Source organism: Eretmochelys imbricata, chromosome 2, assembly GCF_965152235.1.
Source record: "Eretmochelys imbricata isolate rEreImb1 chromosome 2, rEreImb1.hap1, whole genome shotgun sequence".
Lineage (NCBI taxonomy): Eukaryota > Metazoa > Chordata > Testudines > Cheloniidae > Eretmochelys > Eretmochelys imbricata.
Genome location: NC_135573.1, coordinates 110828908 through 110854821, shown reverse-complemented (window position 1 = coordinate 110854821; position 25914 = coordinate 110828908). Strand labels below are relative to the sequence as shown.

The 25914-nt window shown below is 43.2% G+C and overlaps 1 protein-coding gene across 1 annotated transcript in view; it reads right to left on the bottom strand.

Annotated features, from left to right (window-relative positions):
- The window catches only part of JARID2 (jumonji and AT-rich interaction domain containing 2), a 307425-nt gene that overhangs the window by 11821 nt on the left and 269690 nt on the right, over positions 1-25914 (bottom strand). Inside the window, exons 9-14 of the mRNA XM_077810603.1 lie at positions 24690-24782; positions 24011-24129; positions 23746-23816; positions 14792-14906; positions 5021-5126; positions 812-994 (exon numbers count right to left, since the gene is read on the bottom strand). Of these exons, the coding sequence (XP_077666729.1) occupies positions 812-994; positions 5021-5126; positions 14792-14906; positions 23746-23816; positions 24011-24129; positions 24690-24782 (687 nt within the window). The remainder of the gene's footprint in view (positions 1-811; positions 995-5020; positions 5127-14791; positions 14907-23745; positions 23817-24010; positions 24130-24689; positions 24783-25914) is intronic.

Sequence of the window (25914 nt, the reverse complement as noted above, 5' to 3'; positions counted from 1 at the left end):
GAAAATGAAAATCTGTCCTGGCTTATCTGTAAATGCCACCAAAGTACATGTGCAGCTGATGTTGCATTTCAGGGAAGGAGGTAATTAGTAAAAAACATTCTTGCCCCCCAAAACTGACTGCATGGAGGCCAAGGAGAAATTTAGCTAAGCAGCATGCTGGGCGTGCACGTCAGCTATTTGTTTCCGCAGTTCAATGGCATGTCACTCAGAGGTATGAAAAGGATGCAGGAAGCTAGTTTTACTTTCAGCTTCAGGTCAGATGGGTTGGTCAGTCTGCCTAAGAATTTTAAATTCAAGTCAAATCAGATCAGCAGCTAGTTGCTGACAAAGGGTCGCTCAGACAGACAGACAGACATAATGTAGCTGTAAAAACTAATTGATTTTGCCTACTCCTCATCCCCCAAATTAGCCATATTTTAATCAGATCTTTATATTTGAGATTCAAATTGTCCTTGGACAAGTTGCCTGAAACAAATCTAGTAAGCATAATATAATATATTGTTGACAGCTCATTAGGAATTTTCCAAAGTGTCCTTGTGAATGACTACAACTCTAACTCCAAACTAAACTTATGCCATTTTCAGACCTACACAGTCTTTGGTTACCACATATTAATTTAGGATTCTTTTCTGGAGTGAAGATATAATTTTAGTGTCCCACAAATGTCAGAAATAGATATTTTAAAATAATCTGCAAATCCTCTGGAGTTACATCACTGTGTACTACGCATGCCGGAATGCTTGATTTGCTGACTTTTTAAAGATATCGACAGGGTTATGAACCCATTTTAAACTCCCATATTTCACCTTACCTTGGCAGTTTTAAAACCCATACTTGTCCACTGGGTGGTAGCAAAGTGCACTGTTTCAGAAACACTGTAGCCACAACACACTTTAGACACAAAGGATCCTGGAAAACAGACCACAAACTGCCCACTCTGCTGTACAGTACGATGCACCTTGATCCCCTCTTTGCATAAGACCTCTGGGGAGATCTAGAGAGAATAAAAATATGAGGAAAAGTTTGAATCCTTCTTACAGTTAGATCCCCTCTTCATTGGGCACCACCATGCATTGCTTGCTGTGGAAGGGTGATCACATGTAATACTGACATCTCATTAATTTTACCTTCTCCACCATGCCCAATATGAAACACGGAATTTCCAGTGTCCAGAATGTCAAGTACTGGGGGTGAGGGTACAGTTCCAACAGTGAGGGCTTTATCTGAAAGTACCGCTTTTAAAATGTCAATTGCCAACACCTTCATCCGCATTACATGAAAACATGGTGTGATTTAAAACAAATAACTAGCAGGTTTGGTACTTCGTGCCACTAGTTTTTCTTTACAGAAATACAGTTCCCTTTGTTAAAGTAACTAAGCCATTCTAAAGACGGTCACAGAATAAATCTGCAGTTCAAGGTCTAAGCAGATCTATTTTATATATAAAATATATTTAGCATCTAAAAGCATATTATATTACATGCATGGTAGGTAAGACATGTTAAACACTGAAAGCTAAGAACAGTTTAAGGAATTTACTATTACACAGAATTCCTGGTTTCAATAAACAAGGCCTAGAAAATATCAACACACCTGAAAAACACCAAAAATTAACCTACTACTCCTCACCTGTGTTTTCCCAGTTTTACAACATCAAAGTTCCCTATTAATGAATGGCCAAAAATTTAAGATTGGCACAGAGCTCCAGGTCAGCGTAACTTACATCCTCAAAAACGTAGCTTTTTAATACAACATAAGAATGGCCACACTAGGTCAGACCAGTGGTCCACATAGCCAAGTATCCTGTCTTCTGACAGTGGCCAATGCCAGATGTCTCGGAGAGAATGAACAGAACAGGTAATCATTGAGTGATCCATCCCCATCATCCACTCCCAACTTCTGGCAGTCAGAAGCTATGGATACCTAGGGCATGGGGTTGCCTTCCTGACCATCCTGGTTAATGGCCGTTGATGGACCTATCCTCCATGAACTTACCTAATTCTTTTTTGAACCCTAGAGACTAACCAATTTATTTGAGCATAAGCTTTCGATGCATCCGATGAAGTGAGCTGTAGCTCACGAAAGCTTATGCTCAAATAAATTGGTTAGTCTGTAAGGTGCCACAAGTACTCCTTTTCTTTTTGCGAATACAGACTAACACGGCTGTTACTCTGAAACCTTTTTTGAACCCTGTTATACTTTTGGCCTTCACAACATCCCTGGCAGAGAGTACTACTGGTTGACTGTGCATTGTTTGAAGTAGTACTTCCTTTTGTTTGTTTTAAACCTGTTGCCTACTGATTTCATTGGGTGACCTCCTGGTTCTTGTGTTATGTGAAGGAGTAAATAGCATTTCTTTATTCACTTTTTCCACACCAGTCAAGAATTTATAGACCTCTATCATATCCCTTAATTATCTCTTTTCCGAGCTAGAAAGTCCCAGTCTTTTTAATCTCTCCTCATATGGAACCTGTTCCACACCCCTAATCATTTTACTTGCCCTTCTCTGTACATTTTCCAATTCCAATATATATTTTTTGAGATGGGGTGTCTGGATCTGCACGGCATATTCTAAGTGTAGGTGTACCATGGATTTATATAGAGGCATTATATTTTCTGTCTTGTTATCTATCCCTTTTCTAATGGTTCCTAACATTATCATCTTTTTTTGACTGCCCCTGCACACTGAGTAGATGTTTGCAGAGAACTATCAACACTGACTCCAAGATCTCTTTACTGAGTGGTAACAGCTAATTTAGACCCCATCATTTTGTATGTACAGTTGGGATTATGTTTTCTAATAAGAATTACTTTGCTTCTATCAACATTGAATTTCATCTGCCACTTTGTTGCTCAGTCACCCAGATTTGTGAGATCCCTTCGTAGCTTTTCGCAGTCTGCCTGGGATTTAACTATCTTGAGTAATTTTGTATCAGCTGCAAATTTTGTCACCTCACTGTTTACCCCTTTTTCCAGATCATTTCTGAGTATGTTGAACAGGTCTGGTTCCAGTATTTACCACCACCATTATTTACCTCTCTCCACTCTGAAAACTGACCATTTATTCGTACCCTTTGTTTCCTTCCTTTTAACCACTTACTGATCCATGAGAGGACCTTCCCTCTTATCCCATGACTGCTTCTTTTGCTTAAGAGCCTTTGTGCAGGACCTTGTGAAAGGCTTTCTGAAAGCCTGCGTACACTATATCCACTGGATCAGAAGCTGATTTAACCGATAGGTTACACACCACAATTAGTAGTTCTGCAATTTCATATTTGAGTTCCTTCTGAACTTTTGGGTGAATACCATCTGCTCCTGATGACTTATCACTGTTTAATTTATCAGTTTCTTTGAAAACCTCCTCTAATGACACCTCAATCTGAGACAGTTCCTCAGATTTGTCACCTAAAAAGAATGACTCGGATGTGGGAATCTCCCTCACATCCTCTGTAGAGGAGATTGATGCAAAGAATTAATTTAGTTTCCCTGCAATGGCCTTATCGTCCTTGAGTACTCCTTTAGCACCTTAATTGTCCAGTGGCCACACTGATTGTTTAGCAGACTTCCTGCTTCTGAGGTACTTAAAACATTTTTTTCCTCTTACTCTTTGGCTAGTTGCTCTTCAAATTCTTTTTTGGCCTGCCTAATTATACTTTTACACTGGACTATGCGCCTTTCTATTTTCCTCAATACGATTTAACTTCCAATTTTTAAGGGATGCTTTTTTGCCTCTAACCACTTATTTTCCTCTGTTTAGCCATGGTAGCACTTTTTTTGTCCTTTATGTTTTTTAATTTGGGGTATGCATTTAATTTGAGCCTCTATTATGGTGTTTTCAAAAAGTTTCCATGCATCTTGCAGACACTTCACTTTTGGGACTGTACCTTTTAATTTCTGGTTAACTAGCTTCTTTATTTTTGTGTAGTTCCCCTTTCTGAAATTAAATGCTACTGTGGTGGGCTTCTTGGGTATAACCCCCCCCACCTCCGGGGATGTCAAATTTATTTATATTATAGTCGCTGTTAACCAGCGGTTCAGCTATATTCACCCCTTGAACCAGATCCTGTGTGCCACTTAGGACTAAATCAAGAATTGCTTCTCCTCTTGTGGATTCCAAGAAGCAGTTATTTAAGGTGTCAAGAAATTTCATCTGCATCCCGTCCTGAGGTGACATGTACCCAGTCAATATAGGGACAGTTGAAATCCCCCATTTTTACTGGGTTTTTAACATTTTTGTAGCCTCTCTAATCTCCCTGAGCATTTCATAGTCGTTATTCTGGTCAGGCGGTCGATCGTATATCCCTACTCCTCTAATCTTATTAGTCAAGCACGGAATTTCTATCCATAAAGATGGTTCGCTTTTTTTTTTTTTTTAACTGCTTTTTTGACAAAGCACCCAGGAAAAAAAGCCTATTAAATTTTCATTTTTAAATGCTTAAAATAGGAAGTTAGAGAGACAACGGAGGTTATATATTTTATTGGATCAACTTCTGTAAGTGAGAGAGACAAGCTTGTAAATTCAAAAGCTTGTCTCGCTCATCAACAGAAGTTGGTCCCACCTTGTCTCTCTCTTATCCTGGGATCGACACAGCTACTGCACCACTGCATACAGAAAACAGGAAGTAAACAAAGGAGCTGAACTGTAAGTACCCCTAATCATCTCATATCCATGACGGACATCAGGGACAAAAGACAACAGGGACTCATCTGCCATGACGGAGACGTCATTCATAAAAATGTTGGAAATATGTATATTTTACATGTTTACATGGATTGTGGGTACTTTTGAAAAGAACGGGCATTTACTGCCATGCACGGTTAACCTTTATTTCAGCATTCTGTAGAATTGGAAAATACTGGAAATATTGTGTGGTAAATGCTGCTGCAGGTGGCAAGGGTCCAGACTTTACTGGCAACGTTTTTCTTTTTAAAATCAAAAGCAATAACATTTGTGAATTAAAAAAACCACCCTTCTGATTAGCATTGGATTCTCACAGATACAAAACAAAATTCAACTTACCATTACATTGCTTTCAAGCATTTCCAGCCCTGGAGTGCCATTGGCTTGCAGCAGGGTATGTACCACATCATCAAGTTTGTTCTCTTCCGCAGCAGGAATGCAATACCTGTTTGTTTAAAAGAGAAAATAGAAAGAGCATTTACTATGTAGTAAATGGTATTCCCCAACTTGTTCAGTAAAGGGAAGGATTGACCAAATCCACTCCAAAGTGAAAAGCAAGTGGAAAAAAATTAAAACAGCCCCCCCAGCTGTTTTGGCAAGATACTTCAGATTCATGGGAAGTTATTTATTTGGACTCAACCCTATAGTATTTACTATAGTCAAAGGAAAAGAAAAGGTTGAAATGATTACCAACTATCCCCAAAGCAGAACATGTGACAACTCATTACTCTACAAAATCAGAGAGGAGAGAATCAGTAACATCCTGACATCTACAGTAGCCAGGATATCAGCGATCAGGTTGTCATCTACTCAGCACCTACACTGCATACAGTCACACTAAGCCTTACTTTGAATGACTATATTTGTTACATATGCTTAAACCAACTTACAATGTAAGCCACATTTTTTTTCTTTAATAAAAACAAACGTTCATGGTCCCAAATCAGTAACAGAATACAGATATTGGAACTTACATTAGAAATATTGGATTAATAAAAGCAAAATATTCCAAGATCATCTTCCTTCACTTACTTGACAAGTCTCAAGTTCACCTTTCCTCCTTTTCCCTGCAACAGAAGCCATCAAATGCCTAAAACACAGCAGGCAGCACAGGAAGAGAGGTTTAAACTGGGTGCTGAATTACAGGCATCCCATATTCTCTCAGCTCCTCCCATATTTTGCTAGCCACCAAAGTGGAAAAATTACGCACAGTCCCATCTGTGCTCATGGCCATTAGCGCTTTCCCAAGCAGAAGTGGCATGAAACACTCTAGGGATATCTTAGCTAAGTTTTATGCAGCTGGGGAACTGCCACTGTGCAGGCTGTATAGGTGTGATCTGGCTTATGAATAAAGACTGGAAGGGAAGTAGAAGTAGAGACACATACACTGCATGGGGAGAGGGGAAAGAAATGTAGAAGAGAAACACTTATCAGTATTATCATGATCATTATATTGCAGTAGCACCCAGGGTTCACAATCAATGCCCCCTCATGCTATGCACCATATACATGTAATAAAAGGCCAGCTCCTACTTCAAGGAGTTTACAATCTTAGTGTAACACAAAAAAGAACAGGTGGAAAACAAACAGGGAGATGGACAAGATAATAGTGAAAATTATGTTTGGTATAACAGACAGCTGTCTTGGCGCACCACTATAGAAATTTACCAAGGCATGCCTACCACAACCTCTCCTTCCCTCTCCTTCCAAAGAAGCATGGCTTTCCTGCCATTTAAAAGAGTATTAGGAATACCCAATCTCCCCACCCACAAAAACTCCCAGGCAAAACTGAAATTAAAGCTGTGAGAGAGATGCAGGAAATGTGATCAATGAAATTAAATGCATGAAAGTTGAAACACCTGTGGTGAAGGAGACAAGCTCAAAAATGGATGATTTTTAAAAGATCCAATTTTCCTTCACTGCAGTGCCTTAAACGGGGGTCGGGGGGGAGGAGAGCAAAGTCCGTGCGGGTTTACCATTCAACTATGAGATTTCAGCTATATGCTCTCCAATTTCTTCTGGGCAAAAAAGCCCTTGGTGCAGGGTTTGTTTCCTATAAGAATGGCTATATGGGATCAGACCAATAGTCCATCTAGCCCAGTACCCTGTCTTCTGACAGCAGCCAATGCCAGATGCTTCAAAGGGAATGAACAGAACAGAGCAATCATCTAGTGATCCATCCCGTCACCCACTCACAGCATCTGACAATCAGAGGTTTAGAGATACCCAGAATATGGGGAGGCATCCCTGACCATCCTCGCTAATAGCCATTGATGGACCTATCCTCTATGAACTGATCTTTTTTGAACTCTGTTATAATTTTGGCCTTCACAACATCCCCTGGCAGAGAGTTCCACAGGTTGACTGTGTTTGAGAAGAAGTACTTCCTTATGTTTGTTTCAAACCTGTTGCCTGTTAGTTTCATTGGGTGATTGCTGGTTCTTGTGTTATGTGAAGGGGTAAATAACACTTTCTCATTCACTTTCTTCACACCATTCATAATTTTATAGACCCCATAACATATCCCCCTCTTAACTGTCTCTTTTCTGAGCTGAACAGTCCCAGTCTTTTTAATCTCTCCTCACATGGAAGCTGTTCCCCATCCTTAATCAGCTGATTTGTCCTTCTCTGCACCTTTTCCATTTCTAATGTATCTTTTTTTGAGATGGGGCAACCAGAACTGCACGCTGTATTCAGGGTGAGGGCATACTATGGATTTATATAGTGGCATCATGATAGTTACTGTCTGATTATCTATCCCTTTCCTAACATTGTTAGCTTTTTTTTGACTGCCACTGTACAATGAGTGGATCTTTTCAGAGAAGTATTCACGACTCCAAGATCTCTTTCTTGAGTGGTAACAGCTTTTTTAGACCCCATCATTTTGTATGTACAGTTGGGTTAGGTTTTCCAATAAGCATTACTTTGAATTTATCAACATTGAATTTCATCTGCTATTTTGTTGCCCAGTCACCCAGTTTTGTGACATCCCTTTGTAACATCTGCTTTGGACTTAACGATCTTGAGTAATTTTGTATCATCTTCAAATTTTGCCACCTCACTGTTTATCCCATCTTTGAGATCACTTATGAATACATTGAACAGTACTGGTCTCAGTACAGATCCCGGTGGGACAACGCTATGTTTTCTATCTGATAATTATGTTCTCAGCATCTGAGGAATGCTGAGCAATACTGATTTTAGGGTCACTAACAGATGACATTAGTTTCCTTTGAAAATGTGAAATTTGCCAATATTTTATCATGCAACTCTCGGCAAGGGAAGGTGTGCAGGACAAAAAGCAGTCTCATCCCTGTGATCCACCACTATTGCTTGGAGCTGCTTTATAAAGAGCTCAGTAGGAATTCATTTGTGGACGCGAATACAAATATGTATCTGCAACACCTCGATTCCTTCTATGAAATGGAAGGCCTAGAGTGTCAGAGTGTTTTCCATAGTAAACCCAGGTACTGCTGTTTAGAGTAAGCTGGAGTGGGCTACGGTGCACATGAGTTGAGGGGAAGAGAGGGTTTTTAAAATCATTCAGCTCTTGTCTTCTCTTCAGCTAGATGTTTATTTTTAAAGGAGTAATTTTCCTACTGACATTTCTTGTTTCCCTTGTGACACTAGGTGTTTGTGAAATGGGCAACTGTTTCGTGGTTGAAAACAAAATCTTGAACTCATGTTTCAGTAAAATGGAGCCTACGTGTATATTCTCTTACTGATTTGGGATCTCGTGTGCATCTCTCATTTTGTATGTGCTGTTTACTTCTACCCCCATCTTCCAAGTCAGTCTAAAGGAGAACATGTTCTTATTCTCTCTCGCTCAAACACTGTTCCTCCCCTTTTCTTCTTTTAACTGTCAGAGGTCCTGTGTCTTTTGCAGCCATTCCTCTAGTCACAGCTTTCATAGTTGTTCAGTGACACTAGTTCAGAAGACAGAAGGATCTTTAGAGAGCTAGCCAGGGTGCAAAAGGAATCAAGCTTGGGTTCCAAATTTCTGTCACCAGATTTCTGAACTGACCCAATCTTACCTGGAATGTGTTTAGAAACATACTGTAGTCAGCTAGGGGCCATATTTCAACTGCAGCACCATGTTGGAAAGGAGAGAGAAAGATGAGACCCACCTGAGACTATACACTTCCCCATCACTGCTTCTGGACCCAGAACCGTGCATGGGACATTAAGCCCCATACAACCCAACCCTGCTCTCGACCATGTAGGCTCAAGAAAGGAAAGAAAACTCCAGGGTGTAGGCAGCCAGAAACACGCTAGCAAGAGCTGCTACCAAAGCAGTTTCAGTAGGAACCTTTGGATACTGATTATGTCAGACCGCTTTCTATAGACTTTATTCTGAAAAGATTTCCCTGCCAACAATAGGCTGCTGCTTCCAACCTCTTCCCACTCACTCCCTCACAGTCTCTTCAGTTCAGCCTCACTCCAACTGCCCTTCATGCTCCTCTCTATCCATCCCACCTATCCCCCATACCTCTTCCCCCACCATTCTTTTTCCCTGTGTTTTTCCTTTTCGCTAATCCTTCGTGCCTTTCGTCACCCACCCATGCCCTATAATACACAGATATAAACATACATGTAAGATTAAATAAAAAATACTAAAGTAAAAGAGTGTTAAGATTTCAAAGTTAAACACTCAAAAATTAGGAAGTGCCAAAATTTAGTTATCCGTGCAACCTTAATTTGCCTCCCAGCAACCTTGGGAAGCATCACAGTTCAATATTCTACTTAAAAAAAAAAAAAAAAAAAGCCCTGAAAAAAACCTAATTCCATCACATGATTCATCAGCAGGGTTGGAACCTTTAGATCCACTGCACAGACCTTTGTCCCTTGGCCTAACAGAGTAACTCAGAGCAGTTGGAGACTATTATCCTTTATTTGGACCAGCACAGGAGGAGAGCACTTTGCCAGTGGGTTTCACAGATATTTGCTGGTAGCAGAGGAATGGTGGGACAGAGGAATCTTGGGTTCCCTACCAGACTGTTGAGGGAAGCATGGTTTAGGAGCAACCAAACCATCTGTCCCAGCCTTCCCCTGTCCCCTTTTGTCTGTGTTCCCTACAATATTCCCTCTTTCCCGCCCCCACCACACACACACATACACAAAGCCTGTCCCCTTCTGTCTCCGTTCCCACTGCTCCTAACACTTTTTTTCGCTCCATTGATCCACATGGCTATTTTTTTTATTGGGGAAGAGGGGTGATACCAGTCAGTTGGGTTGTTTGGGGGAACTAGGGCACAATATCTAGCCTGTCTGACTGATGAAAGACACACACCACCACCCTCAGTGTCTGCTTGAACCAAAACCGATCAGAGAAAAGGCTTGTAGAAAGCAGTGAAGGGCGTTGGTAGACACACCTAGACCCCTCCTCACAAGGGTGAGGAGATTAAGACATCTCTATTAGCATACAGAATGAAGAACAGAGACAACTCCCCTCGCCTCATCTGCATGAAAGATGGGACAGGGAGACATCCCCATTTGCATTCAGAATGGTGAACAGAACTGCACTGAACTCTGGGACCAGAAAAGCAGGGAAGCATTGCATCATGGGGGATCTCTGCTCCAGATGTTAATGAACCTATGTCTGCACACACCCAGCTCAGCAATTATCAAACCAATTCTACTAATAAATCCTTGATTGATACCCAAAATACTGAAGCAGCCTAGCTGCACTGTGGGCTCCCTGGAAGAACACCACCCATGGCCAAGAGTGATTAGCTCCTATTGTCTATCCTAAAGAAAACCCAAGAGTCATCAGTTTACCTATAAACAAATCTAGTGTTCTCCATTGTATTTTCTCTACAAAAATCCCTACTCACCCACCAGTCAGTGCTCTGATGCATGAACCCAAACACAGCATCCGTTCCACTGGGACTCCAATCTCCTCACTGATCGTGCTGGGGGCTCTGCCTGTCTCCTGCACTCAGGACCCTGAGCTACCACCATCACCGGAACCCTGACCAGTTCATGCTTCAGGGAGTGGTGAGATCCTTTTCTTTCATAGAATCATAGAATATCAGGGTTGGAAGGGACCTCAGGAAGTCATCTAGTCCAACCCCCTGCTCAAAGCAGGGCCAGTCCCCAATTTCTGCCCCAGATCCCTAAGTGACCCCCTCAAGGACTGAACTCACAACCCTGGGTTTAGCAGGCCAATGCTCAAACCATTGAGCTATCCCTCCCCCCTTGATCTCTTGCTCTCTCTCTGTTTTCCTTTCTACCTCAGGTATTAACCTTTAATAATATATGTTATGTTGGTTTAGCTCTCCTTGTGTAGTTATCCCTATTATTCAATAAATAACTTTTATGGTTAAGCTGGTTGCTTCTCTCTCTCTCTCTCTCTGAACTTTACTCTTTTGTGGTTTTAGCTTCCCTCATTTACTCTGCAGCAATGCTTCTTTTACCTAAGCTAAAGATTCCTATAGCACCCAAAAATACTGTGGGGTTTGCTCATCAAGTGGGTTACTACTAGTACAATTGTGATGTGAAAGTGGGGATAGGGACATGTTAAACCTGTGGCATATAAAGGGGGGGCAGCTGAAAGTGCTGTTTGACCCAGCCTATTGAGACCAGGGGCACATAAGGGTGACAGCTTGACAGTGCTGCTTGACCCAGCCCATTGAGTACAGGGACATATATGGGGGTTGGCTTGAGAGTGCTGATTGACCTGGTCTGCTCAGACTTGCTCTGTTAATGTGTGTGTGTGTTCATCTGGTTCTAGGGCTGGAGGAGCCCAGTCCTGATGAACCTAGGTCCTGCAGTATAGCTCCACTGGGAGGGGACTTGCAGAAGGAAAGAGTGGAGCTCCATATGAACACACAAGTGACATAAGCAGTACATTAATGGAATTACAGACACCCCCTTCCCCCAGAAGAGTAACCCTAATAAATGCGCATATGCCAAAGTAAGGGGCACATCTGGTAACAGAGGGAGAGCACCAAAAGGGTTTTTTCCCCCTCATGGCAAAACACTGAGGGGCTGGCCCTGGCTTCTATCCACCCCCACAGCCAGTTTTCACCACCCCAACTCTGTTCTTCACCACTCAGCATCTGAGTTAGGGTACTCCCTTCTCCTCAATACTAGCTGGGTGCCAGTAGGACAGTGGTTCCCAAACTGTGGGGTACACCCCCCCCCCAAAGTGGCACAGAGGAACATCCAGGGTGGGGGATTGAGGTGGACCTGGGCCAGCTCCCCAGGAGGTGGGGAGGGAGTGCCACCCAGCCCTGCTCTGGCCCTAGGCTCAGTCCCAGCCACGGCTCCCCTCCTGGTCTTGGCTCCCAGCTGTGGCCCTGGCTTAGGGTTGCCAGGTGTCTGGCTTTCGACCAGAAGGGACGGCAGTGACCGGTCAACATTGCTGACCAGACACTAAAAGCCCAGTTACCCACAGTAACTGGCCTCCGCCATCAGGGGAGGGAGCGGGAAGAGCTGCAGGAGCCTGGAGACGGCTCCGGCAAGGACGGCTCCGGCAAGAGATCTACCAGCAGCACCCCTCCCCCAGAGCACAGCTCCCTCTCCCTGACCAGACTCATTCCCCCACCTGGCTGCGGGGGTGAGGGGACGCAGACCGGGGAGGGGGAAAGACACCATTGAAAAAAATTTGGGGACCATGGTAGAAGGAGGTGAACTGAGAGCACAGGAGAGACACACCTCTGCTCTCAGTTTTTATATCTGGTGCCACAACAGCCCCTGGTGGCTAGGAGCAGCAATTGCAGGTAAAGTCCTCAGCCTAGGCCTGGAGCACGTTCAGTGTGGATGGAATTTAAATTGTCAGTCTCCATCTCTCTACTGAGCATGTACAAATGGCAATTTTCAGAGGCTTACAACTCAGCGAAAGGTGGGTGGATTTTCATGGGAACAGCAACAGGCACATCCCTGACACTAGGGTCACGCCCTGCCAAATATGAAATCACTGCTAAAAGCATGGAGGTGCTAGAGCTTCTAGAAAAAATAGGAGAATGTAAGATTTTTGTTCTTTTCTTTTTTTTTTTTTTTTTTTAACGCTTGCAAAACAATGTACTTTTCCCTAATCTGATTCTTGGAAGCACCTTCATTGCTATTGCTGAAACTTTCCAAAGAAATTTAGCTTGGGGCTGACAGCTAGCATGGAAAATATCAGGCCAAACAGTTAAAGTCTGGTAAAGTTATACACAACCAAAAACAGTGTCTTAGGCAACCTTAACTGTAGAGTGTGCCCCTCCAGCTCTGCCTATAATAAAATGTGAAAACCAACCTCCTCTCCCATCTCCCCTCCCCCCAAAAAATATTTTTATAAAATTAATAGAATTCACATGACATTTGCAAGCCATTACAATTCACTCTGATTGTATATTGTCTCTTTCCCCAGTTATGGATCTGTCTTGTCTTAGACTGACTGTAAGCTCTTCATCACATGGACAGCCTCTTATTCTAAGTTTGTTCCTAGGACAATGGGGACCAAATCCTGTTAGGGAATTTAGCTGTGACATAAGGCATTTACCTGTATTCACACAACTTGGCACAGAACCACAACTCAAGCTTAGCATCATTAATACTGATAAGAGTTTAAATAATTTTAATTAGTAATTAAGAGGGTAACTAAACATCTCTGTATGTTTGGTTTTCTTGAAATCTTATAAAGCATTTTAAAGTACTGTGTGTGGTATGTGCCAGGCATCATTAGCCATTATAATTCAGCCTCCATGCATTAAAGTGTTATAATCAAGGGGTTTCTTAATTACTTTATGATATTTTTGTTTACTCAAGGTCTACAAGCTTAGCTGCTTATACTGTTCTTATTGTAGAGCAGATCCTTTCAGGATAAGATCGTACTACAGGAATGACACAGGTAAGTATATTAAATTCTGGCACCATCTGCTTCCAGTGATTTCACTATCAGCTGTTGTATTTCCATTACAATCTGAGCAATATTGTGTAATGACTACAGTAAGCAGCAGTCACCTCCAAGCAGATGTGTGAGCATGTTTTAAACCTATTTGCAACAGGTGTCCACAAAACACAAAATGTGGCTATAAGAAGTTACAGACTCGCAACCATCCACATCAAAATGTTAGAAGGATGTGGCTTCAAAGGCAGGTATCACTGGGTACAAATTAAAAATATACCGTATATACTCGTTCATAAGCCGAATATTTTTGGTAAAAAAGTGAAGCATCAAAGAGCGGGGGTCGGCTTATAAATGGGTCTACACCAAAATCTGATGATTTTAAACTCTATGAAATCACTGAATTGAATATCTAATACATTGTTGTTTTGTTTACCTGGAGCATCTGCAGGCATGGAGCCCCTCAGTTCCCTGTGGCTGCGGTTTGCTGTTCCCAGCCAATGGGAGCTGCGAGAAATAGCACCATTTCCCGCAGCTCCCATTGGCTGGGAATGGCAAACTGCAGCCACTGGGAGCTGAGGGGCTCCGTGCCTGCGAATGCTCCAGGTTAACAAAATGTCCTTACCCACCAGCGGCTTACCCTGACGGGCCGGGAGCCGAAGCTTGCCAACCCCTGAAATATAGGGTCGGCTTATGAAAGGGTCATACAGTTTCTACCATTTGTACTTATCCATCTTGGAGGGGTCAGCTTATAAACAAACTGGCTTATGATCGAGTATATATGGTATATGTGGTTTGGTACCTACAGAGTCTCAAGTTATCTTGTTAAGTTGAAGAATGGGGACAGTTTAGCAGAAAGATGGGATCAATCACCTTAAAAATGAGAATATATAGCTGGCTTGAATAACTCTCTCTACACATCAGTTTAAGGAAATCCTGCCTTGACTAGCTGTCATTTAGATTCCAGGTACTCAGAAACATTCTGCAGAGTGAAATCTACACAAGGCAGAAATGGGTTGCTGCTAAATAGCCTAAAACAGAGAATAGAAGAAATATTAAACCCCTTTCCTTTAGAAGGGGTTTTTCACTTAGTTTATACCATACCATTTCTCAAGAAATTTGATAGACTTTCCCATTAAATTTGTAATCACAGAAACTTCATTTCCTGATGTGAATTATTCAGGCAAAATGCAGTAGCCGTACTGCAGTAGCTTCTAATCTTCCTACCGAGAGCCATTGGGGCTCCAAGTAATGGGACAAACCGCAGGGATACTCACCAAATGCAATCAGCACCAGTGTGTAAGTAGTCAATGTATGGAAGGTGATTTTGGTCTCGAGACCAGCATGAGGTAGAAAAGACCATGCCAATACTTAGCCAAGGAATTGTCACTCCTAAAATACAGGAATTAAAAATAAACTTTAATGGATTAGAATGTCAATTAAAAATAAATAAAAGACAGTTTTGGAGCGCATTTCAGCTGAAAAGCCTGCTTCTCCATTGAGTTGACTCAGGAGTTTTAAATGAAATGGTCACTAACATTACAGTAACTGTGGTTCTTTGAGATATGTTGTCCATATAGAGTCTACTCTTGGTGCGCATGCATCCAATGCACTTGAGTCTGAATTATCCTGACCAGCAGTGTTTGTTGGGGCCATGCCTGCACCCTGAATGTCTTTGTGCCTCCCACCAAGGTCAGCCCTACCCACCCCTCAGTTCCTTCATCAATACAGGATCCAGATATTATCAGACTTTGTAGTAGCAGGAAACAAGGACAGGTTGTGAAATTATATATGGAGAACATCTCAAAGAAGCAGTTACTATAAGTAAGCCAACTGCTTTTCCATATATATTGCACTGTTGATAACTCACAAAAAGTGATCTAGATCTGTGGAGATGGGTGCTGCAGTCTACCTAAAAAATGAGTGTATGATAGCCAAAATTCTCACTTCCATGATAGATTAATGCTGGGTAAATGTACACACTGAACTCCCAAACAGCTGCCCTACAAACGTCTAGGATGGGAATGTTTCTCAAAGAAGCAACTGAGGTTGCTTGCACTCTACTTGAGTGACCTGTGACCTTCCTTGATAGAGCTATATTTACCAGTCTATAGAAGTTTGTATCAAAGTCTTTGTTTGAAATAGCTTGTCCTTTAATCCTCTCTCCACAGATTATGAAAAATCAAGGGGATACTCTAAATGGCTTAGTTCTGTCTATAGAGAATTAAAACTCCCTTCGGACATCTAGAGTGTGCAGCTTCGCCTCACTTTATTTCAATAGGTTTCAGAGTGGTAGCCATGTTAGTCTGTATCAGCAAAAATAACGATTAGTCCTTGTGGCACCTTAGAGACTAATAAATTTATCTGGACATAAGCTTTCGTGGGCTAGAACCCACTTCATCAGATGCATGGAGTGAAAATACAGGAGCAGGTACACTTAGTAAAGCAACCTCCATCCTTTCATGTATTAATACCTGCTCCTGTATTTTCACTCCATGCATCTGATGAAGTGGGTTCCAGCCCATGAAAGCTTATGCCCAAATAAATTTGTTAGTCTCTATGGTGCCACAAGGATTCCTCGTTATTTTTGCTTTATTTTAATGTATTTTGGAGAGAGAAAAATAGAGGCAGGAGAATAACGTGATTTAAATGAAAGGCAGATAGATATGGGGGCCCTGACATCAATGCCTGTATCTCCCCCTCTCTTCTGGCTGATGTTATCACTACCAGGAAGGCTGGTTTTATGGAAAGATGAAAAAGAACTTGTGTTGAAAGGTCCAAGAGGTGGGCCTATTAACCCTCTGAGAACAATTAGATCCCAAGAAGGGGGTGGTTCTCTAACTTTCACAAGAATCTGGCCACTGTGGGGTGTGAGAATGTAGAAGCCACTTGCAATGGACAGTGGAGAGCTGAGATGGTTGCTAGATGACCCCTTAACAAGTTCACAGATAGTCCAGAGTTCTTTAAATTCAGGAGATAAATTCCAGTCTGTCTAGAATCTTTGCTTGAGATGGTGATAACTGGTGGTGTTATGACCAGATCATGAATCTCTTCAATTTAGCAGCATAAGTATGTCTGGTAGAGTCTTTTCTGCTGTGGACAGGGACACTTTGTACTGCAGATGAGCAGCTTATATCTACTGAAGTCAGTCAGCCAGTATTTATGCTGTGAAGTGTAGGGAATATGGGATGATGGACTTGGCTGTGCCTCCATATTATGACCTCTGGTTGGAGGGCTATGTGTATTGACGGTTGAATGGAGAGATTCTTCAGGCCTGATACCAGAACTGTCTTGGTCATGCTGGAGCTACCATGATCATTATGGCAGAGTCCCATCTGAGCTTCCTGAAAGCATTGGGGATGAACAGAATTGGAGGGTAAGCACATAGGAGACCTGATGACCGTGAAATTAGAGATGCATCAGGCAATGACCCCTGACTTAGTCACCGTCCAAACCAGAAATTTTGACATTTCCTTTTTGCTCTTTTGGCAAAGAGGTGTATGCTGGAATGACGACAACATAAGACCTCTCTCTCAAGTGTAATCTATCAACCTGTAACGGGTGTCTGAAAACTGCTCACTAAGGTGATCTGCCAGCACATTCTGTATTTCTGGGAGAGGAACAGCCTTCAGAGTAATTTCATGATGGATACAAAAGTTCCAAAGATGTACACCCTCTTAATATGAAGGAGTAGACCTTATGCCCCAATGCTTGTTTACATAAAATGGCTATTAACTCCAGGACATTTGTGTGGAGACTTGCTTCCTGAGGAGTCCATGTGGCTTGTGTTTGTGATCGTCTAAATGGGCTTTCCATGCTAAAGTAAAGGAATCTGTCACCAATGTTTTTGATGGTAGTGAAGGGGAGAATGGTTGTCCCATTGCAGACTTTGAAGGGCCCCTTCCACCAATTTAATGACAGGACTTCTGGTGGAACATGTATTAGGATGGACAGGTAATGTTAGCTTAGCTGATACATAATACAGATCTCAAACACCCTTGCATGCAACAGAAGTCTGGCAGGCTGAATTACAAAGTTGCAAGGGTCATGTGTCCCAGCAGTCAAAAAAGTTCTCACTGATATCCTGTGGTAAACATGAAGGTCGACAGATAGGTCTAATATGACTTGGACTCTCTGGTGGTAGACAAGCCATCACCGTTAGGGAGACCAGCATGACTGCAATAAATTCTATTTTTTGTGTTGGAGTCCGTATTGACTTCTTTTTGTTTACTTTAAGGCCTAGAGAGGCGAACAGTTGCAGAGTCTGTTAAATGAAGTCTATTACTTGCTGGCGCACCTTCTCATGAATGAGCTAGTCATCAAAATATGGGAAACTTGGACTACCTGTCTCCTGAGGTAAGTGGCCACCACCAGCAACCATTTTATGAATATCCTTCATGCTGTTGGTAGGCTGAATGGTGATGACCTTTGCTACTAGTGGCAATTGCCCACGTGAAACCTGAGATATCTTCTGTGGGCAGGTGGGATAGCTATATGAAAGTAAGCGTCCGGGAAGTCGAGAGCTATGTACCGGTTATTCTGATCTAAGCATGGAATTACAGAGGCCAGAGTCACCATCCTGAACTTGAGCTTGCAGATGAAGGTGTTCAACTGTCTGAGGTTCAGAATGGGTTGCCCACTGCCTTTCTTTTTGGGAATCAGACAATAATGAGAGTAAAATCCCTTTCCCTTGTGTTCTTGATGAATTTCTTCCATTGCTCCAAGACTGAGAAGTGACTGCACCTTCTGATATAGCACGCTTTCAATGAGAGGGGTCCCTGAATAGGGATGAGAAAGGCGGGTTGGGGAGGGTCTGGAACTGGATGGAATAACGTTTCAGTTTCCAAGACCCCAGCGGTCGATTTTGCTGGTGCTCCAGGACCCATTCATGAAATAAATTATTCCCAAATGAAGGGGATATAATTGGAAGAGCCAAAGGGGTTTGCTTTAGATCAAGAAGTCAAATCTTCTGCCTTCATGTCGACTGAGGTTGATCAGCAGAGAGGGTGATGTGGATCCTGATGACTTCCTTCTGGGAAATTTCAGACATTTCCTAGGTGTTTCCAGGCTGCCTGTATTAAGGGTAAAAGGATTGCCTCTATCATGGTTAGCATTAAAATCTCAGTGTGGCATACGAGGCCTTTAGGTCTCATCTGTTTTCACACTAACAAGTTCAAATTCCTCAAAGGGGAGATCCTCAACTGCTATTTGAGCTTCTTTAAGGATCCCTGAATTGTGGCGCCAGGAGAATCTCCTTATAGCAATTGAGGTGGCTATAATCTAGAGCAGCAGTTCTCAACCAGGGGTCCACGAGCCCTTTCAGGGGGGCTGCAGAGCCCCACCACTGAAATCCAGTGCCCCCCATGGGGCTGAAGAGGGGAGCAGCACAGGGCTGAAGCCCAGAGTTCCAACACCCCCCGTGGGGCTGAAGCCAGGAACAGCGCAGGGCTGAAACCCCGAGCCCTCTAACGTCCCCTGCAGCCGGGAGCAGCGTGGGGCTGAAGCCATGAGCCCCAGCCCCAGCACCCCTCGTGGGGCCGAAGCCGGGAGCAGTGCAGGGCTGAAACCCCAAGCCCCACAACTCTCCTGCAGCCAGGAGCAGTGTGGGGCTGAAACCCCGAGCTCCTCCATCCCCCTGAAGCCAGGAGCGGCAGGGCTGAAGCCCCGCTGCCATGGACAGAAATTTTGAGCCGATGGGCGGAGTTGAGGGGCACAAGAGTGTTGTCCCCCAAGCTGCAGTGCCTGAACCAGAGTGGGGTAGTCCTGGGGGCAGCTCCACCCTCCCAGCCCCTAAACCTCCTCCTCTCCCTCATGCCCCACCCTCTGGCCAGATCCGAGGCAGGAAGACAGAGCCAGGCAATGAGGGGCAACTGCTCCTCTGACTGATGGTGCCATGGAGTGGGCAGCCACGGCTTTTCCCCATCTGCTGCTGGTGCCTGGGGTTGCGTCTGCTCCTCAGCTCCCAGCCTCCTTTGACTGCTCATGCAGCCAGTCAGAGCTGCCCAGGCAGCTCCGGACCCAGCAGATCCCTCGGGCAGTAGCTACCGGCACACAGCCCCGAACAGGTGAGTGGCCTGATAAGGTGAGTCAGGGGGCTGGACGTGGCACTCCCTCCCTGGACCCTGCTGGGCAGAGATGGCCCAAGCCCTGCTGGCCCTTCCCCACCATCCCCCAAATAGAAGTCAAACTACGCCTATGCCCCAGGGTCCCACCTCTGGTCCGGATGGCCCCCTGCTGGGCCCCAGAGTTTTTCTAGCATGTTGAGGGGGGCCTCAGAAAGAAAAAGGTTCAGAACCCCTGCTCTAGAGGCTGTATCTGCAGCATGCAGGGCTGCCTGTAGGGATATACATGCCATGAGCTGACTCTCAACTATGATAATACGTGGTCTTGGGGAAACTTGTCTATAAATTTGGTCATAGAATCCCAACAAGCTTTGGGATGATGATGATTCTCATTTGGAGGCTAAATGTTGAAGAATTCTTTTCTTCAAATACATCTAATTTTTTGGGTTACCGGTCATTGGTGTTGATTTTTGCTGATTCCCGAGACCTTTTGTAACCGCTAATGAACCCGATGTAGGATTTGTCAAAAATTGTTCAAGTCCCTGGACGGGAACTTAGTAGCAATGGTCTGCTCTCTTCATTGTTGGTCGTGGAATGTCTTGTAGACATCTGGGGTGGAAGCTAATCACTCAGTAACTTCCACCTCATCCAGTGATGATGAGGATATATGGACTAGGGCAGGATGGTCTTCTGTCTGGGTCTCCTCATCTGAGCCTTGACCAGTCTGTTCTGCAGGTAGTGGAGCAGTTGGTCTAGTTGTAATGCCCCATGTTGACGCAGGCCTTTTAGCATGATGCATTTCCCTTGGAGCCCTATAAGGCCAACAGTGCTGGTAGGCAAAAGTGGCAGATAATCAAGGGATAGGGTATCAAAGAATAATATCCCTTCTTGAACTTCTGTGTCTGTGGTAATAGGAAGCAACCCGTGACATTCTCTCAGGTGTGAACTATTCTGAATACCTAGAAAAGGAACAACCTCGTGAAACGTCCCCTAGTGGTTTCAGAGTAGGAAAATGCAGCATATTCCTCCAGAACAGGAGCTGTACCAACTGGTGTGCTGGAAGCCCCCACGGAACGTGCTTTGGCTGGTACTGTAGATGTATGCAGCACCAGTGTCAGGACAGCTGTTGGTTCTTGGAGGAGGCACCTTCCCCACCACTAGTAGTGGGGAATTTGGTGTCAAGGAGACCAACACGTCTTTAGACGCTGTATTGGATTTTGGTAGTGCATATGTTAGCACTGAAGTCAAATTAAGTAGACTGCATTGGAACCAGGAGCCTTGATGCTGAGGAGTCAGAACCAGGCATTTATGCAGTACGACAAAAGACATTCCTGGGGCATGTAGACTTGTGCCTGAATGGGTGCCAGTGGGACCGTTTTGGGGCCTGTGTCACCCTTGACCTCTGAGACTAGAAACAATTTGTGGCTCTTAATGTGAAGGACCTGGTGAGGAGCAATCTCTATCTCTTTTCTTTATGAACCTTGTGGTCTTTCTTCCATCACCTGACATTTTACCAGACAAGGAGAAATAACCTTTAGAAACAGGAACTTCAGCCCCATGAGTAGCTGATGACTGCTCAGAGGTTTCCGCCCTGAGCATCCTGGAGCCTGAGAAGGAACACAGATTTCTCCAAAAGAAATGTCTTTATTAAGCAAGACTCCCTAGCTCTCTGGGTTCTCTTTGAAAAGGATCTACAGATGGCACATCTCTCTGTAATGTGCCCCTTACCAGACACAATATTCATCTGGTGTGCCCATCAATTAGGGGCATGACAGCCTTGCACAAAGGGCAGCTTTTGAAGGCTGGATTGTTCAGTCATAGTGTATGTCTACACTGCAGTCCGAGGGGTGACTGCAGCACACATAGGCATACCCTTAAATCTAGGCCGCTAAAAATAACAGTGGAGATGTGGCAACATGAGCTGTACAAGCCCACTGGGGACCATACTTGGATTGCTAGCTCATGCTGCAGCCCATGTCGCCATACCTTCACTGCTATTTTTAGCTGTGCTAGCAAGAGTAAAGCTAGCATGGGCATGCCACCCCTGCTGCAATAACACCTCTCGGTGCAGTGTAGCCAGACCCAGAGAGAGTGATCCCCCTTACCCTCCCAGGCAAGCAGAAACCAGTTTCCTTACAAAAAGGGAAGAAAAGAAATGAGATCAAATACTAACACTAAAGCTAATCATTAACTATTTACATAGTTCACAGTGGAGCAAAGAGACTTGGACACTAAGTTCCAATTCATAGCCAAAGGAGGTAAGAAGGAAGCAAGAGGCAGCTGGGGCTGTCCTACTCTTTACATCCTCCATCAGAAGCACGACCTCAATAGACACTGCTGGCCAAGAGAATCCAGACTTGAGTACTGGGCACATGTGCACCAAGAGCGGAATATATATGGACAACGCATCTTGAAGAAAAATTTTCTGTCTCTACCAGAGCAGAGTGAATAATTCACAAAGAATAATAGATTAAACAAATTTAGACTCTTTCAGCTCATAAAATATCTACCAGGCGATAGCAATGGCCTTGAATTTATTAGTTACTCAAATATCTTTTTTAATTTTCTACTTTATGGATTGATCATCAATACCCAAAATTCAAGGTTAGTTTTGATAGGTCAAATAAGTCACTTGAAACTGTATTTGTTCTCTGACTGTGATAGTACTCCAACACGGATATTTGTATATGTGATTGTGAATTCTGCTTTCAGTGCACTTTTTTTTAAACCACTAAAACTTGAATGAAGTCCTAATGAATATTCACAGTAAATTTTGTCATTATTTTACCCAGCACTGCGTTCTAGATTCTATAAATACGGAAGCAATATCTCAATCATTCATCACTCTGAGGCAAAACGTTGACACAGATGTACAAGTAATAACTAAAAGGGACATTACAAGGAGAAGTAAATGCCCACAGGTATATCACCCCAACTGTTCATCAATTCTAAACGTACAGATCGCTTTTTATGCCTTGAAACACAAAATACTCCAAGGCAATGTCCATCCATATGGGTTAGAAAACAAATCAGCACCTTTCTAGATCTAGGAAAAGTGCCCATTTCAAAGAACAGATTGAGGATAAATTGGAAATCATGTCCCCACCCAATATGCTTATAAATACTGCAACAAGTGGAGGCTTTTTGGGTATCCCTGTGGAGAACTGGGACACATTTGCATTGTTTTTTATAGATATCATATGACCCTCAGTTTATCTGGGTGACACTATCCTGCCTGAAGGCCAGGAGTTAAATCAAAGGCAGTTGTAAAGGGGAAAACAACCAGGAAGCAAAACAATGGCAAAGAGACGGCTCTGAAGCGCGGAATCTATCAATTGCAGAATACCCCTTGTCTGGCTCCCTCCTGGCTGGAATGGGTTGCTCTTCCCAAGGCGAAAAGATTGGAACCCTAGAGAGTCCTAAATCTCAGAGACCCTAGAAAAGGGATGGGAGAAGGGGATTGCTGAGCCAAGAGAGGTTGCTCTTCAAGATATGTCGGGGAAAGCTGACAGACAGATTGAGGCACAGAGACGGGGAACATGCTACAACAGGGCAGTGTGCTTCTCCCTGCTACAGAGGGAATTAGCTGGGCTGAGAGGTACCTACACAAGCAGCCAAGGAAAGTTTAAGGCATAAGTGTAGGCCTTTTATTGTTTTACTCTCTGCTCTACATGCTTTGTACCTTTGAGGAATGAATAAATAATACTTTGTTTTGCAGACGCTGTTTCTGTGTCACTGGAAACATATGCTGTGACAGGCTCCCCCAAGTGAAACTCTCACATGTCAAAACCAAATTGGGCCTCTGTCATTAACATGGTTAGAAACCAAGGGGCTGCAGCCCACAAAGCCAATCTAAGAGTGGTTGGGCTGCATGATTCCACCCAGAGTGAGGTGCAGAAAGCCAGGCTTACCATGTAAGGTGGGCACTCGAGAGAGACAGAATGGGGTCTAAGGCACAGTTCGCCCAGTAGCCATGACAATGCCAATCATTAAAATGTACAATACCACTTGCACCTCTGTAATTTTAAACAGTGGATACACACGTGGCCTTCTCCAGTAAAAATTGCACAGAACAAAAAGCAAAACAGAATTGATTCTGCCCACTCCAGATACTGCCAAAATTGTTGACTCCTAATACCACACAGAACGCTGGGGGGGGATCTACTTACCAGGCACAGCACCAAGATGTCGCAGGATGGATCCTGTATTATTAGGAAGGACTGTAAGGTTCCACCCATGCCTGTTGAATGAAGTGATACACACATTATTATGCGTCCGCATTAAAAACAAACTGGTCTTAAAGTTGCTCCTCATCTCAAACATTTGTAGTAATTGTTTTGACCTATAGTCTTATATGGATTCTGTGCTGAATAGAATAACTGTAGCATAAGAGGCAAAATACCATAAAAATCCAGATTATTTATCTAACTTTACCTTGAGAATGGTTCAGATTTTCCAACAGGAAAGCCGCTCCCATGTGTGTTGGTATCCACTTTCCCACAGTGCACTGCTACATGGCAATCCTTCTGTTCCACTAACCTCCAGTACTCTTGCTATAGCAGAAGAAGGCAGTAGTAAATTTTTAGTCCAACGGACAGTGAGAAAATTCCTTTAAATGTTCACCAATCAACAGAAGGTTACAGTCCACTGATACACTCAGTGTTGCTCCAACAAAACATCTCCTCTTAGAGACAGATATACAGAACTTTAAAAATAACAATGAATTAAGACTTAACATCCCTTTTGAAGACTGTTTATTTCCATTTTACAGATGGGGAAAACTGAGACACAGAGCGGTTAAGTGACTTGTGCAAACTCACACAGGAAGACTTTCGCAGAGACAAGAACAGAACTCCAATCCCCTGACTCCCATGCTGGTGCTTCAACCACAAAACCAGCCAGCCCTCCTGCCTGTCTTTAACTTGTCAGTGCCTTTATTGAAGATATTAAGTAATGTCAAAAGGAAGAGCAGAGACAACATCTTCATTCTCTTCCTGCATCAGACACCTTCAAGCAGGCTACTGTGCCACTTTGTGATTTAACTTTGCAGAGCCATCCCTAAATCCTCCATAGGGAAAGATTTCCCATCCCTAAGTGCTCTCTTGCCCCTCACCTCTATTTCAGCTACCGAAGGCTCCTTGCTGAAGCACATGTTCATGATGTTTCTTGCCGTCCGGTAAAAGGTTGTTAAAGAAACAGACCTACCCTGTGAATCAAGAGAGCACGATTAAAAGTGAAAATAAAAATGGTACCTTCGCCCCCCACCTCCAGTGTTATTTACTGTGCAAACCTTACCTTCCTCAGCCCAAGACCAGGAGAGGGGAAGGGACAGAATGTTCTCTAAGAATAGGTACAACAGAGTCCATTGATCTAATATACATTTCTTCCTGAAGCAAGTATCTCAAATGCCATTAAAAGCAGTAGGGAACTCCAGCTTTTATCATGGCAAGCAGCAGCTGATACAGCAAGTGAGCCTATGCAGATGTCATTTTAAAACTTCCACCAAGTCAGTTTCCATTTTTAAGGTCTCTCTTTTTAGGAAAAGTGTTTTAACCTCATTTAACCTATTTTTCTGTGCAAACAGATGCTGTTCATGATAGAACATGCACTATATGGAGAACAGGAGGACACAAAAAGGATGACTCGGAGCTAAGTTACACTTTATATTCAGTAATTGCATGTACAACAACAACAACGACAAGGCAGCAAGGCATGGTTCAATAACAATATTATGAAGACCAGGGATTGGTATGGAGGGGCAGGGGGTTTACAAAAGCAAAATAATAAAATGTGTATTGCTTCCTTCCTCCACTACTTTGTCTGCATGATGTCCTTTAGATTGTAAGCTGGTTGGGACAAGGAACTGTCTTATTTTTGTTCTATACAACACTTAGCAAACTTCTGAATATTCTTTTACATGTATATTATTCTTATATATTAGATGCTCACACACACATATAATAATAAACACATTTTCAATCTAAGAGAGATCCATAAGGAAGACATAGCACCAGCCCTTTGTATATCTGCAACCAGGTTGCCAAAGATCTCAGTAAAATACGGTGGTCAAGTTCTCAGTGTATGATCCAAAGTTTAAAATTTGGAAATGTGTAAAATAAGCCTTAAAAGTGTTTTTATGTTAGTATTATCTGAGACCAAGTTAAAGGCTTACAAGAAAAGAGACCGTGTGGAGACAGGAAACATGCCCCCCCTTTAAGGCTTGGGGATATTGGAACCTGCCTATACCCTCTGGTGAAAATGCAGCCTCTATTTAGGTTTCAAGTTCTTCCATCACTCTAAACTAAGAAAATAACTTTGAAAGCTAAGGGATGTGAAGG